Genomic DNA, 17,127 nt, shown 5'->3' with positions numbered 1-17,127 from the left:
GATCCATGGTGGCCGCCACCGCAGCCGATTGCCGGGGGATCCATGGCAGCCGCCTCCGCAGCCGATTGCCGTGGGATCCATGGCGGCCGCCACCGCAGCCGATTGCCGGGGGATCCATGGCGGCCACCACCGCAGCCGATTGCTGGGGGATCCATGGCGGCCGCCTCCGCTCCAGCGGCAGCACCAGCACCAGCCTCCTGTGACTCACTCCACCGCCGCATTACTGCCCGGTAAGTTACATTCACTTTGTAAGACGCACCCCTATTTTCCCCACAATTTTGGGGGGCAAAAAGTGCGTCTTATAAAATGAAAAATACGGTATTTACCTCACAGAAAGAATCAGATGTGATCCCATGGTGTGCTAGCTGTATACACTTCTAGCAAACAAATAGAACTGAGAATATATAATAATAATTTCCACAATTGGATGTGTTATATAAAATGTTCCTGTGCTGAGATAATCTTATATATGTGCCCCTGCTGTGTACTGTACAGAGACATGGTCTGATCATACCACATCTCCTGGGCCGGGGAGGATGCAAAAGAGAGTATACAAACATTATAGCATGGGGCACAAATAATTATTTCTTTAAGGTAAAATATTGCTTAAAAACAGGGAAAGAAACATTTTACCTCACAGAAGTGATCCTGTTTGTGTGCTTTTTTTGTTTCCTCTCCTGCCAAGGAGATGTGGTATAATCAGACCATGTCCCTGTACGGTCAGACACGGCCATTACACAGTACACAGAAGGGACACATACAGTATATAAGATTATATCAGCACAGGAAATTTTTTTTAACACATCCAATTGTGAAACATATTTTTATTTTAAGATCTATTGATTAAAGTGTACTTTAAATGTTTGACCACGCACTTGTAGAAACAGATGTAGTGTCCGTGGGGTATGGTCAGAACCAATAACAGAATCAGGCACACCTGCTTAAATGCTAACTGGGTTTGGGTTACCCATAGAAATATAGGTAATCTGCTTATTGCTGGTCAGAAAATTGTATAGACAGAAGGTTAATCATGACTTTGGTGTCCGGGAGCCTACCTTCATCTAGTGCCAATGCTGGACTTAGTTTAAAAGGGGGTTTAGAAGGGTTGGCAGAAGTCCAAAATCAAGACCAAAGTTAAAGGAGGTTCACCCATATTCATTATTGGCCACAACAATATTATGTTGAGAAACAAGGTTTCTCTCAAATACCTTGTGTTGCCAATTTTGCAGTCCGCTCTTCCCCATCGCCTGACCCCCAGGCACCATGACCTTGGGGATCCGGTGATGTCACGTCATCTTCCTGCTCCTCTCACATCACCACAGTCGGCCCCAGTCTCCGTGAGTCACTGGGCTGTGGGCAGCATGTCACCGCTCTTCACAGCCCAGGGGGTCTCCTGCTTGAGCGCTCTGCAGTGAAAGAGTAGGGAGCAGGGAGATGATAGGGTGTCATGCTGGGCTGTCCTGAGTGGCGACACACCACCCACAACCCGGTGACTCACGGAGACTGTGGCCAGCTTTGGTGATATCAGATGAGCAGGAAGTTGACGTGACATCACCGACTCCCCAAGGTCACGGAGCCCGGGGGTCAGGCGATGAGGGAGAGTGGTCTGCAATAGCGCCGCTCACAAGCACTATTGGCAACACAAGGTATTTGAGAGAAACCTTGTTTCTCAACATAATATCGATGTGGCCAATAATAAATATGGGTGATCACATCTTTAAGCATCAAACAAAATACAAAATAGATATCCAAACCATCCCAATGGTAGTCCATAAATAACATTTCTACACAATGAGTTAACATCTCCAACTTTATTCCCGACACTTTCATTGATCCCGACACTTTCATTGTCTTGATCATGTTAATGCTTTACAAGACATGATTGAAGAGATTAAGTAGGACACTCTACCAAAGCAATCAATTTTCATCACCAGAAAGTGAAAATATACTGGACGTGATTGTAAAACTTTCCATATTTCTTCAGGAAAGAAAATGAAAAACATGTTTTATGTTCTGTTCTCTGTAAAGGCTAAACATTCAAGATTACACGGTGATATTTTTTTAAAATAGTCATTTTTGTTTGGCATCCATCTACATTTAATAGAGTCTTCCACTGTAAAGACTTTGATGACCCATGAATATTAAATCTGAATGTAATAGGGGAGCAAAAGAGGTGCAATAGGTTCCTAACTGGTTAAAAAACAGTGCACAGATGACAGTGGTGCACTCACATGGGGTGGTTGTGTGATACACAATACCGTATGAGACGTATAATCAGCTGCTGCAGCGACACATAAATGCAGGGATCAGACAGAGGAGGTACAAGGGCTCCTATGCTGTCCCTCACGCTAGGGGACCATAAGCAATTCTTAACCTAAGGGTTACTGCTGATGGTGGAGATGCCCAAGTCTGGCTATGCTCCTAAAAAAAAAGTAATCTGATTCCCTCCTCCCACCAGGGAAGGAAGGGGCAGAAATGAGATGGAAACACAGATAAAGACTGACAAAGCAAAACCAAAACTCTGACACACTGCACACACACAAAAGAATAGACCATGAGAGACTCAGGAGAAAAGCAAGAGCAGGAAGGTAGCAACAAAAGGCAACAAGGGTTAACCCCACAGCTGCACTCAGCAACAAGAACTACAACTACCAGATAGTCTGGATCATAACACCTCACCATACCAGCTAAGATAAACTATAGCTGGCATAGAAGGAAGGATCTAACCAGCGTATTTAGGAGGGGAGTAGATATGATAGGCTCCCCCACAACATGTGATCAAAGCAGATTAACAAACAGACTAGCAGATATTAACTCTTGCTAACCTGCCTATGAACTATCACTCTACAGGCTGATGCCCGAGTCTTCCTGTGTAGATCAAAGGCATTAGAGAAGTTATCAGGTGGAGTATCGGAATCAGTAGTCTGAACAGATCCCGACACCGACATGACAGTCAGTGAAGTTTATAAAAGCCTCCATGTGACAGGTGTGCTCACTTTTGTGATATACTGTATACATTTTCTAAAAGTGGTTATTTAGTACATTATGAAATGCAGTGTGTTACTTTACTATCAAAAGTAACACATTGTAAAACAAAGCAAAAAATATACAAAAATGAGTGCTTTTGGCAAAAGGTGTAACCCAATCAGAGCCTGAGAAACACATCTCCTAAATACTCACACATGGCCCTTATAACTACTGTATGTCTATGCTCATATTGTTACTTATTCAGCATTGACCAAAACTCTTCAATCTGGATACCAGTCAACATCGCGAAGCGACTAATGCCCTGATTATACACAGTTGGGTGATAAAATGGGAAAAAATGACTATTGTAGGAGTTAAAGGGGATTGTCCGGTAAAACAAGTTATCATCTCTGCTTAGAACATGTGATACTCTGTTGAATGTTGGGGGTCTGACTGCTTGGAGCCAAATCGATCCGCAGAACGGGGCACTTTTATCACACTAGAATGGAGGGCAGTGCACGCGCTCAATTGCTCCTCCACACATTCCCTATGGGGCTAATGAGTGCAGTGCTTGACTTTTACCAGCCTCTGCAGCACGGGATCAGGGCACTGAAGCTGAGGTGATCCACTGATCCTGCCATCATCAGAGTACACTTGTAGGTGCTAATGGATAGAGTATGCATGTGTGACGCCCTGGCAAAACAAGGTTGTCACAGAGACTGCACAAATCTTTCAGGTGCAGGACTCCATCCTCCTTGGCATACTAACACAAACCCACACCCAGTACACAACACCAGCCAGTAAAGCCTAGTCACCGCCCATGACAATAGGGACACACCAATGGGCGGGGCCAAGTGGATGGTGATGCCCACCTAGGGGTCCTGAGGTGTCAGGGGAGGGAACACAAACAGAACAGTCCTGACAGAGGAAGTGAGAGGAGTGTGGAGTGACAGGATAGTCAGGGGTTGGAGCCCCTGGACTACCGGACTACTGACTAGGTGGCAGAAGGCAGACAGGGCCACAGGCAACGGAGATCCGTTCGTGGGAGACCTTAAGTGGACCGGGGCAGGGTTGTTGCCCGCCGGTGCCGACAGCGGGAATCCGGTCCGGAGGCCGTGCACAGTCGGGGTGCCTGAACTCTAGGGCGAGGACTGCATCAAGCCCCTTGTCAATTAGCCAGCAGGGGACAAGATTCCACGTCTTGTCCCACAGGAGGCCCAGATAGAGCGAGACGGAAGCCCAACGAGTGGGATAGGGCTCCGCAATTGCCTGCTAAGATCCCACGGGTCAGTTCTCACGGGCCACAGCTCCCAAAACACAGAATCACCGGGAGTGGACTTCCCTGTTTCAAGCGGAGTAGTCAAACTGAAGACACAAACACTAAGTGCAAGAGGAAGGGACCCCTGTTTGCTGTACCAGGGTGTGGGACCCGAATACATGCGCCAGAGGTCACCGGTCACTGGCAATTTGGTTTACCATTTGGACTTTGTGTGAATTTCTCTGGAACTGTGAGTACACCAATACCACCCGGTTCAGCCCTGCAGAATATGCTCCGCAGCATCCTCTCCCATACACCTGGGCCCTGGGACTACACCTCCCCTACTCGTGGAGGGGATACCATCGTGCTGCCCCGTTCCATCAGCCCCGGGCGTCCCATACAAAGACAGCGGCGGTGTCACCAACCATCACCGCAACCCACGGGTGGCATCACTGACAAACTCTTCCCCTGTAAATACCCCCCTTTTTATTGTTGTGGGCAGTGGGACGCTGCACGAGCCCCGGATCCGGCTGCCACTCGAGCCCCAGCCGCGATCCCGGATCCGAGCGCCTCGGGTAGCCTTCCCTGACGTGGTCAGTCACCCCCTGCCCGCGACATTTGTGTGTGCTACTTTCTTAGGAAACCAGCCACTTCTGATGAGGCTGCAGAGGTGGCCGGTTACTTGGACCACAAGCAGAACCCTATAGAATTAAGAATCCATGCTTGTAACCTGAGAGAATTTTTGTAAAGTTGCTTGTTTTTACAACAACTTCACAATTTTACCTGTTTACTAACATGAGATAATCTCTTTAAAGCTACACCACAACCAAAAGTGATGCTCCCCGCCACTAAGTAATGCAAGGGACACTTGAAAATAAAATCAGACCTGCATTGTATCTGGTGTATAGAAAATAAAGAAATAATTGATATTTTTTCAGTATACAGTTTTTACATTTACCGGGTTTTTCTCTTTGAAAGTTCTGCCTCCTGAGGCTGTTATTAAATGTAACCTAATATAACAACATAACACAAAATTAGTCCATGTACAGTCATGGCTGAAAGTGTGGACACCCTTGAAATTGTTTAATAAATTGAAGTATTTTTCCTCAAAAAATTATTGGAATTAAACGTTTTGTTATACTAATGTTTACTTCCTTTGTATGTATTGGAACAACACAAAAAAAAGGGAAAAAAAGGCATATTGGACATAATTTCACACAAAACTCCAAAAATGGACCGGACAAAATTGTTGGCACCCTCAACTTAATATTTGGTTACACATAACTTTAGAATAAATATTTGCAATCAATCTCTTCCTATAACCATCAACAGCTTCTTACACTGTCAACTGTAATTTTGGACTTTTCTTTTGCAAACTGCTCCAGGTCTCTCATATTTGAAGGCATCTTTTCTCAACAGCAGTTTAAATGTTTAATGCGATTTAGATCCAGACTCATTGTTGCCACTTCAGAACTCTCCAGTGCTTTGTTTACATCAATTTCTGGGGGCGTCTTCAAATATGTATGTGGGTCATTGTCCTGCTGGAAGACCTATGACCCTGGAAGATTTCATGATGCTTTGCACAAAGTCAAGGCACCCAAAGCCAGAGGCAGCAAAGCAACGCCAAAACATCTTTGAACCTCCACCATAATTGACTGTAAGTACGGTGTTCTTTTTTTTTGTTGGCCTCATTCCGTTTTCGGTAAACAGTAGAATGATGTGCTTTACCAAAAGTTCTATCTTGGTCTCATCTGTCCACAAGTCGCTTTACCAGAAGAATTTTGGCTTACTCATGTATATTTTGGCAAACTGCAGTCTAGCCTTTTTTTGTCTCTGTGTCAGAAATGGGGTCTTCCTGGGTCTCCCCATAGCATTTCATTTTATTCAAATGTAGAAGCACAGTTCATGCTGACACTGATACCCCCTGATCCTACATGACAGCTTGAATTTCTTTGGGATTTGATTGGTGTTGTTTATCCACCATCTGACATTCATCAACTTTTCTTTGCCGTCCACATCCACAGAGATTAGCTACAGTGCAATAGATTGTAAACTTTATGATTATGTTAAACACCATGGACAAAGGAATATCAGGAGGATCTCTGGACATGGACCTGTAACTGTGAGATTGTTGATAATTTTCAACAATTTTGGTTCTCAAGTCCTAAAACAGTTTTCTTCTCCTATTTCTGTTCTCCATACTTAGGGGTACTTTGCACGTTGCGACATCGCTACTGCGATATCGTCGGGGTCAAATCGAAAGTGACGCACATCTGGCGCCGGTAACGACGTCGCAACATGTAAAGCCTAGCTGCGCCGATAAACGATCGCAAAAACGTCGTAAATCGGTGATCTGTGTAGTGTCGGACATTTCCATAATGTCGCACCAATAGGAGATACGATGTTGCTCCTCGTTCCTGTGGCAGCACACATCGCTGTGTGTGAAGCCACAGGAGCGAGGAACATCTCCTTACCTGCCTCCACCGCCAATGCGGAAGGAAGGAGGTGGGCGGGATGTTTACTTCCCGCTCATCTCCACCCCTCCGCTTCTATTGGCCGCCTGCCATGTGACGTCGCTGTGACGCTGCACGACCCGCCCCCTTAGGAAGGAGGCGGGTCGCCATCCAGAGTGACGTTGCAGGGCAGGTAAGTGCGTGTGAAGCTGCCGTAGCGATAATGTTCGCTACGGCAGCTATCACAAGATATCGCATGTGCGACGGGGGCAGGTACTATCGCGCTCGGCATCGCTATCATCGGCTAGCGATGTCGCAGCGTGCAAAGTACCCCTTAATGTGACACACACAGACACACAATAAGAATATTGAGTCAACTTCTCCCCTTTTTATCTGGTTTCCGGTGTGATTTTCATATTGCCCACAGCTGCTACTTACCACAGGTGAGAGTGAACGAACATCACATTCTTGAAACAAAGTTGTTTACCCACAATTTTGGAAAGGTGGCCACAATGTTGTCTGGCCCGTTTTGGGGGTTTCTGTGAAATTATGTCGAATTTCCCTTTTTCCCATTTTTTGTGTTGTTCCAATTCACACCAATGAACTAAACATGTGAATAACAAAACGTGTAGTCTCAATATTTTTCTGGGAGAAATGCTTCATTTTCTGGAATAATTTCAAGTGTGCCAACACTTTCGGCCATGACTATGTTTTATTGGGATAACAGGTCTATGGGATGTAAAGCAAAGTATTTATTATTATTCTAAGTGGGAAATCAATTCTAGAAGATTTTATTTTCAACACCGTCATAGCCTTCAGCTGTGAGACTACAACAATTGCTCATATTACAGATAATTATAGCACTTCTTTAAAAGGATGAATACTAATGATTTTTCACCAAGCTAATTGCTCTTTTATTTTGCATCTATTTCCCATGGTGAGAATACAGCACAAGGGGGCCTCTAATTACCTCTACTTTTGTTACTGCTTTCTGACTCTCCCAAATCCCTAACTATCTCCCCCACTGACTGTATGTAGATGATAATCTCTGCACTATGCTGATTTTTAGATGAAGGCAGAACATATTCTGCTCAGTGGGTTGTTAGATATTCCTCTATCAAGCTTCATTAAATCTTTCTGGGGAAATCAACCAATGAATTAGAGGACTGTTCACTTCTTAGAATGATTCCTTAATTACTTCCGGTTCGGCCATAGGCTATAAACATCCAGCATTGTGGTCTGCAGTGGTGTTTTACAACATGACTGCATAGTATAATAGCTGCACTAGATTGTGAATCTGTGGGAAGCCAGCTGTCAGACAAAGCCAGACTCCCCATACAGAAGGCAGATGTTTTTTTTTTTACTGTCTCTGCCTTCTGGATTCCTAAATACACAGCACAGAACAAGTACTATGTTAGGCCCCCTTCACACTCACGTGAAAAACACGTGCGTGTCTTACGTGCCGTTTTTTGGGTCCGTGTTCAGTATTTTATGTCCGTTTTACTGGTACATGTGACATCCGTGGGATGGCGTATGCTAGGCGTGTGTGCGTGCGGAATGTCCGTGTGTGCGTGAGATACGTACGTGTTATGTCCATGTGTTGTCTGTGTGAAAAGGTCCGTGTGTGATGCACAATGACGTTGCTACATGCCCGCTGACAGCAGACAGCGACGCGCGATGAGAATGAACTCGGGTGAACCTCACCCGACTTCATTGTCATACCGCAGCTCTGTCTGTGTGTCGCGTACTGATTAGCGGTCACCCGTGCAGGACTCACCGGTGATCGCTAATCCCCTGAGTGACTGAAGTGAGCAGCGCGATTAGCGCTGCCGTCACTCAGGTTACCCACGGCTAGCTAGAATCACCCACCCGAGACCGCAACTGACCTGTGACTTCATCGCTGATCGCGCAGCTCACTTCAGTCACTCGAATGACTTACTGTCACAGTTGGAGGATCCGGCAGTGGCCGCGAGAAACCCGACTGACGTCATCGCTGATCGTGCAACTCACCTCAGTTTCTGCGTGGAGCTGGCAGGAGTGGCGGTGTTCTACTGCAGCTCTTGTCAGCTTTATGTAGCAGAGCTGAGAGCTTCGCGGCACCTCTGTGGGTTACACCGGACATGGAGGGGTTTTTGGGGCGTAATAAAGTGGTGAACGAGGGTGTTTTTTATTGTTTATTATTTCAAGTAAAGGATTTTTTGACTGTGTGTGTTTATTTACTTTAACTTACAGATTAATCATGGAAGGTATCTCAGGGAGATGCCTGCCATGATTAATCTTGGACTTAGTGGCAGCTATGGGCTGCTGCCATTAACTCCTTATTACCCCGATTGCCATCGCACCAGGGCAATTCGGGATGAGTCGGGTACAGCCCCGGGACTGTCACATCTAATTGATGCGGCAATTCCGGGCGGCTGATGGCTGATATTGTTAGGCTGGGGGGCTCCCCATAACGTGGAGCTCCCCATCCTGAGAATACTAGCCTTCAGCCATGTGGCTTTACCCTGTCTGGTATCAAAATTTGGGGGACCGCACGCCGTTTTTTTTTAATTACTTATTTTTTTTTTTTACTGCTTGATATTGACACGCCCACCGGCGGCTGTGATTGGTTGTAGTGAAACAGCTGTCACTGAGCGTGGGGGCGTGTCTCACTGCAACCAATCATAGGCGCCGGTGGGCGGGAAAGCAGTGAATACGAGATTGAATAATGGGTGGTCGGCATTTTCAAAATAGTAAAAGCCACCAGAGCTTTTTTAACAGCTGTGCAGCACCGCGCCCGTGATCGGGGATCGGTGAGTATGAGACAGGGGGAGAGACTGACTGACGGACTTAGGGAGATTGACTGCCATACACAGAAAAAAAGATTGACCGACATCGCTTCAAAAAAGCACAAAACGGACACGGACCACACAGAGATGCATCCGTGTCATGTACGTGTGCTCACGGACCCAGAGAGTTTAATGGGTGCGTGTGTGCGTGTTCCGTGAGGAAAATGGAAATGCATCCGTGTTTTATGGACAAACAAATGTATCACGCACACGGACACAAGCACCGTATGGAAAAACGCACGTGTAACTCGATATATTGAATAACATTAGAGTACGTGTGTCCTCGTCTCCGGTACGTGCAGGAACGGACCTAACACGTACCGGAGACACGGACGTGTGAAGGGGGCCTTACATAGTATTGGAAACGATGAAAGCCCTTCTCTTCTGAATCTCAATCATGTTATTGTTGGGAGCAAGACTTTCTGCATCCTAGAAGACCCCAGTATCTCTGGTATGCAGCCAGGAGGATGAATTACCCTTGTAACTGTGGTGATATATAGCAGCCCCAGTTACAGGGAAAATTAGATAAAATAAAAAGTATTTAAATGTTGAAATGCCTCCCAAAGGTTTTCTTGTGACCTCATTAGGGGCACAATGTGTGAGATAAATGAAAAATAAATAAAAATAAGAAAGAAAACCTGCTGCCAATCTAAATTGCTGTTACCGTATATCTGTAAATACAGATGTGGACGAAATTGTTGGTAGCTTCTGTTAAGATAGGGAAAACCCACAATGGTCACTCAACTTGTAAGGGACAAAAGTAATTTTCAATTTCAATTTTCTAAATATCAACTAATGACAACCAGACATGGATATTTTGCTTCTGAATTTTGGTTCAACAGAAAAATAATAATAAAAAAACCCCCATAAAAATGGCCTTGACATGACTGATGGCTCCCTTAACTTAATATTTTTGTGGCAATTACTGCAAACAATTTCTGTAAATTTCAATGAGACTTCTGGACCGTCTGCAGGTATTTTGGCCGACTCCTTTTCCAGCTTTCTTATGGTTATGTGCGCACGCTGAGTATTTGGTACAGACATTTTATGCACCAAAATCTGCACCTTGTTAAATGCAGTTAAAGGCAGTTAAATGCACCTTGGTGCATTTTTTGTTGGGTTTTTTTTGCCATGCGTTTTTTGTAGTGAAGTCAATGGGTATAAGGGTTTAAAAAACGCACCAATAATTGACATGTTGCTGATTGATTCGGAACCCAAATCTACAAGGAAAGAATAAGCAACGTGCGCACAGCATTTCAGAATTTTCATTGACTTTAATGGGATAAGGAATGGTCATGCATTTTTGTCACAAAGCTGCACCAAAAAAAGTATCAAAAAACGCACCATGTGCACAACGCCCTAGGTGAGAAGACGCCAGTTCCAGACTGAAGGTTTCAGCGCCTGTGTTTGCGCCTAATTCTTCAAAATGGCCCCTACAGTTCAGGAATTTTGTGCAAAGTCAAAATTCCTTTTGATTTTTCTTTCTAACTTTTGTTACAACTTTTTAGCTAAAAAAAAAATGCATATTTTATAAGATGCTGCAAAAATTGTGGAAAAGAAAAGTCTGGTGTACATAAAATCCCAATGAAGGGTAGGGAGAGATTTGTGAAAAGTTGAAAATAATGAATCAAGCAAAAACATTTGGTAACCCTGTCAACAATGACAAACTTAAAAAAAAAACCCTACAAGATTGTCAGCACACCATGTTGCTGTTTCTGGAAAAATGGGTTTCGAAAAGTTATGCACGGATCTGGTGGTAGAAACCTTCTCCCCTCCTATATATGCTAGAGAATGCTGAGAGAAGGGGAGTAGGATGCAGCTTAGTTCCAAGACTTTTAAATGTATAAAACTTAGCTTTTATTGTACAAAAAAGTATAAAAATGTACAGAGACTAATACTATTATGTTTAAAATTTTCAATAAAAAAAAATTAAAAAAAAATGTACAGAGACAGCAATAGGCAGTGTGCTGAAATGTGTAGTTATATACCTACACCAACTCTTGCAGTGCCTATTGCTGTCTCTGTACATTTTTCAACTTTTTTTTTACAAAAAAAGCTATGTTTTATACATTTGGAAGTCTTGGAACTACTCTGGATCCTCCTCTCTTTCTCTTAAAAAAAAAAAAAAAAAAAAAAAAGAGGCACTAATGCAATAATGTATCTGGCCCTAAACATAAGTGACAAGTAGGAACTGCACAGATGATCTAAAATCATCCAGCAACTGTGGAGTTAAGCCTGTAGCAGAAGGTAGGAAGTATCTAGCAGTCACCCAGGGGATGCTGGGAAGCAGAGAGTGGGTATTTGTCTCTGAAAAAGGAAAGGGGTGTCTCTCTGCAAATAAGGAGCAGTGCTCAGAAAAGGGTAGTGTATGTATCCTGAGAAAATTGAAGCTACAGAGATCTGCCAGTTCAGGACAGAGACTGCCAGGAGTGGAGAACAGCTCATGATAGTTCAAAAGCAAACTCTGTGCAGCAGAAGGATAGTGAAGATTGACGAGTACAGGATCCTCCCCTCCTCCACCTTACTGCAATGATAAGGTACAGTGTTCTGCTCTGTGTATATCCAAGGTCTGAGGAGAAAGACACTGTGTAAGGAGAGAGGATAATTTGTGAACAGACTGTCCTGTATGTTACTCTGGAAGCCCTATGTGAAGATTATTAAAACCTTCAATTTACTATTGCCTAGCACATTGTTATAGAGTTGTATGTTTCTGGAAACTGTTACATAATCTCATGTATAAAAGATGCTGGTTAAGTTTGTCCTGATTTAATCCTCCAAATTTCCAAAGAACTCATGTTTACTTTGCCAAGCCACCCTATACAGAGTGGTGGACATACAACACATACAGTATATTTATGGGACCACATCTGAAGCGTAGAATGATCCACATTTCTAATGTGATTTTCAAGCACGATTTGTATCTGAATCTTCTGCTCTCTTTTCTCCGCAGGCTTTTAAAGGGAGAAGAATCTTTTCAGTTTATTTCTCGGTCACGTGAGGAGCTTCCAGAAAACTTTCCAAAGCAAATTCCTGGGATCTGTTATTTCTTGGAGATGGATAAAGGCCCGAAACAGTCAAAGCATCCTTTAACAACTGTCAGAATGAGAAAAGTTTCGTACAACATCGGCACTATGTACCTTAGGGAAACGAGCGTATGAAACCTTCTGTAGATCAAAAACTATTTAAAAAAAAAGAGAAAAAAAGAGAAAAAAAAAAGCACAAGCCCTTAAATGGGTCAAGACAGAAGTGTAGAGAATCTACTGTGCCATTAAAGAACACAACAGTGAGAACTCTGCATCCAGCCAGGCAATAATTACCTATTTTGGCGGTGAGTCACGGGTGTCGGGAACCCAGCGCGGAGGATAGAACCCCAAATTCCTTCCCTGGTGTTTCCATTTGAACAATAAACCATCTCACCCCAAAATATCCGATCTAGGAGTTTTCAAAACTTTCACACTATTCATATAGTCTAATGATTGACTTTCTATTTTTGGTTCTGTTTGTTAGTGTTTGTACACATGGTTTAGCCATCTGCTTGTAGACATTCACAATGTCAGAACTTCACGGCCAAACTCCACAGTGACGTGCAATTGTTAATTGTAAAGTGACCTGTAGACATGATACAAATTTTTCGATTTGGAATAATACTATGGAATCATGGCCAATATCCTGATGTAGCAGAGCTGAATTTGTCATGGAACTGGTTCCTTTACCCTTGTAGGGGCAGAGACCCTGATTCTAGCCATGTGTCACTTACTAAGCTGCTTGGTGTAGTTTTGATAAAATTGCTTTTTTATATGCGGCAGATCTGCCCATTCTATGAATGCTAAGCTCAGTGTAACCCCGCCCACATCATTGATTGGCGGCTCATGTACATTGCACATAGAAAGCTGCCAATCAGTGGTGGGGGCAGGGGTTACACAGAGCTCATGAATATAGAAGACTACATTGCATCTCCTGTTGATAAAACAGGGATTTTATCAAAACTACAGCAAGCTGCCCAGTAAGTGACACACATGGGAATCAGGATCCCTGTCCCTATTATTCTTCTCTTCGATTAGGTAGGAAAAACCTGATGACACATTCCCTTTAAGGAGCCAAATCAGTGTCCAAATTTGAGCCTTACATATAAATATTCTGCCCTGATTAATAGGATCTGAGTTACTTTTTTGAGACTTATTTATTCGCTGAATTTGATCCACACCCTATAATGTTCTTTTACTTTTCCAATTTAGTTTGGATAGGTGGTCTTGAGCAGGGGTGCACTGTTACAGGGGCAGGGGTTGCAATCACACCCGGTCTCTGGAACCTAGGGAGCCCACATGCCCCTTTTGGCCCATATGGAAAGACCATTATTATTAAAGACATGCAATAATTGGGGGTCCCATTGGTCATTTTACTTTGGGACCCACAAGCTTCAAGTTACAGCACTGGTCCGCAGGCTGGCCGTGTGTCCACAGATCTAATGGGAAAACTGCCATAATAATAATATTTATTCATTTATATAGCACTGTTAATTCCACAGCGCTTTACATACATTGGCAACACTGTCCCCATTGGGGCTCACAATCTAGGTTCCCTATGAGTATATTTTTTGGAGTGTGGGAGGAAACCGGAGAACCCGGAGGAAACCCATGCAAACACAGGGAGAACATATAAACTCCTTGCAGATGGTGTCCTTGGTGGGATTTGAACCCAGGACCCCAGTGCTGCAAGACTGCAGTGCTAACCACTGAGCCACCGTGCCGACATACAATTTACCTTGAATGTCGGCCTTTCCCAAAGTACGCTTTTTCGTAGTAGACAGCACGCACATGGGCACGGTCTGCGCATAGGGCAGAATTTATACCGCACCCTTTAGGGGGTGTACTCAGATTTGGAATAAAAAACCTGGTTTCATGAACTAAGGATGAACAAAATAGTTGTTTCAGCACATTCTAAGAATGCTCAGATTTGAAGATCAAGGCTGAAAACTATAAAACCTACTCACCTCCAATCCAGAAGTGTAATAGCAAAACAAGCATTGCACGCCAGGAGCAAACAAAGCTGAAAAAAACATAAAATTTACACAAAACTAGGGAGACCAATTTTTTTACTAGCTGTTTACTTCATTATTTTTCATCACTCCTGGAAAACTTCTCAAAACGTTGCGAATCCCCTGCTTTCCTTTACATAGCCATTGAGATGATCCTAAAATAATGATTACTGTAAAATACAGCCACCACTAGGGGGAGTAACATGAAGACTGAGTTATAAAGTTAACTTAAAGGGGTGATCCAACATAGAGTAATATTCATGCTAAATCCCTATTTTCGCAGTAATCTAAACTAATTTCTAATATTTTTTAATTAAAATTCCCTATTTTTCCCTAGCTACATTATCTAACTTTTTTTACTTCTTTTTTTGATGGTGCTTTATTTGAGAATCCCAGTGCATGCTGGCATACTCAAACTAAGTGTCATCAGCGGGACTCGTTTCAGGGGCAGGGATAGACCCTGCGTGCCGTGTACTGTGCAAAACAAAGCATCATCAGTAAAACCAAAAATTGCAATGTGCACAACGACAGCACGTTCTCTGATTCCGGTTCAGATCAATAATAACGATCCAGCACCAGAGGAGAGCGCACTGTTAGTGTTCTAAGACTACCCAGCATGCAGAGACAACTGACAGATCACTTTTCTCTGGTGCTGGCTCGTTACTACAGATCTGAGTCAGAATCAGAGAGCGTGTTGTCACTGTGCACATTGCACAGTGCCCAGCAGGCAAGAACCAAATCACCAGATCAGCCCCTGAAATGAGCATCACTGATGATTTTTGGTTTCAGGCAGTGACTGCAGCCCCAGCCCCCTGATGATGCTTTGTTTGAGTATCCCAGCATTCACTGGGATTCTCAAACAAAGCGTCATCAAAAAAGGAGATAGTATAAAAAAAAGTAAAACCAGTCAAAAAGTGTAGTTAGGGAAGGAGAGGAAAATTGTAATTAAAGTATATCAGAGAATAGTTTAGATTATTGCATTATATAAGTGATTTAGGATGGAAATGATTCCTGTATATTGGAACACCCATTTAATGGCGTTTTCATGAATCTCTACGTGATAAACTCCCCGTAATGGTGTTGGCCGCTGGCATCCAGAAATGAAAAATAACCTCCGTCCAAATGCCCTATGAGCTATATGGACATAATTAAAGATGATACTTTTAGGGTAAAACATCCCCTAGTAGGACGGTTCACTATGAGACAGTGTTTTGAAGGAATGGATTCACTTCTGGAAGACTCGATTTTTCCTTGTATTAGATAAAGAACCATCCATGGCCAGACTGCAGGTCTAAACATGTGTCAACCATCCTGTTGTGGTGGCAGCAACATTTTGAAGGAGATGTTACCAATGGGACATCCCCATTAATTATACAAATTCTTAAGGGTAAACTAAAAAAATTGTTTAAAAGAACTGAGAGTCCTCAGTGGTTGATACCTTTTAATGGCTAACTGAAAAGATGGTAATAATTGCAAGCTTTCGAGACTACTCCGGTCTCTTCATCAGGCATGAGTAGTCTCGAAAGCTTGCAATTATTACCATCTTTTCAGTTAGCCATTAAAAGGCATCAACCACTGAGGACTCTCAGTTCTTTTAAACAATTTTTTATCTCTACTGGCTAACACGGTACAAAGATATATTTTACTTGTAAGGGGAAACTAGGAATTTGGAACTCTGAAAAAAAAAGATGGCGTCATATATATATATATTTATTTAACACAACGTTTCAAATCCAAGAGGTTAAAACTCTGATTGAGATGTATCAGAAGTCCTTTGTAAAATAAAAGGTGTTGTGATATCACAAATTGCACTCTGCTACATTCGACCTCCGCTACGGCGCAAAAAAGAATTCATGGATATCGTAGTTTTGTGACATACTAAGTTGTCAAGACCCATTGGAACCACGTCCATTGTTTCAACGTGGAGTTTTGCTTTCTGATTGTATTAGTTGTCATACATGGATGCAGGATTTTTAGCAGCATGTGTCAGGCGGGTGTATAATTTTCTTACGTTCACGTCAATATGCGACATCACATGAGTAACGACGGTAAGGAGATAACTGACCACCATAGCATCTGAATGTAATTTCTAAATGCTGTTCTATAATAAATAGGAAACATTTTCTGACCATTTATAATGAAATATTTAACCTTTTCATAATCCCATCGCTGTATATAAATATGCGATAAGAAACGTTTTTTAATTTTAGACCAACTCGTTAACTTTCAGCCTTTCATTACAATGTTAGTAGTCAAAGTGACATTTGATATTGACTTATATTGTACCTCTTAATCTATGGATCCATGAAAAAAAAACATAAGGACAATATAATGTCTTCTACTAAGGAGATTTTGATTGCCAAAGTCCAGAAAAGAAAACTATATTGATATCTAACTTCCCCCATTCTACCTCGTCAATTGTAAACTATCATGAATGAACTGGTCACTGTCTCCCACAAGTTCAACTCAGTCTTCTCATGCTGCTATCATCATCATTCATACCGCCTGATTAGGATTTTATTCTATCCCCATCTAAATTTTGGCACTACCCCATCGTATTAATCATTTTCTTAATAATCTTATGAA

At 42.9% G+C, this 17,127-nt stretch overlaps 1 protein-coding gene across 1 annotated transcript in view; it reads left to right on the top strand.

Annotated features, from left to right (window-relative positions):
• Nucleotides 1-15,966, top strand: part of GUCY1A2 (guanylate cyclase 1 soluble subunit alpha 2) — a 348,066-nt gene extending 332,100 nt beyond the window's left edge. The window contains exon 8 of the mRNA XM_075331311.1: nucleotides 12,457-15,966. Coding sequence (XP_075187426.1) covers nucleotides 12,457-12,664 — 208 coding nt within the window. The 3' untranslated portion in view covers nucleotides 12,665-15,966. The remainder of the gene's footprint in view (nucleotides 1-12,456) is intronic.
• Nucleotides 15,967-17,127: the final 1,161 nt, after the last annotated feature.

The sequence above is a fragment of the Anomaloglossus baeobatrachus genome (assembly GCF_048569485.1).
Source record: "Anomaloglossus baeobatrachus isolate aAnoBae1 chromosome 2 unlocalized genomic scaffold, aAnoBae1.hap1 SUPER_2_unloc_1, whole genome shotgun sequence".
NCBI lineage: Eukaryota > Metazoa > Chordata > Amphibia > Anura > Aromobatidae > Anomaloglossus > Anomaloglossus baeobatrachus.
Note: the sequence above shows the minus strand (reverse complement) of the source record. Positions and strands in the feature narration are given on the sequence as shown.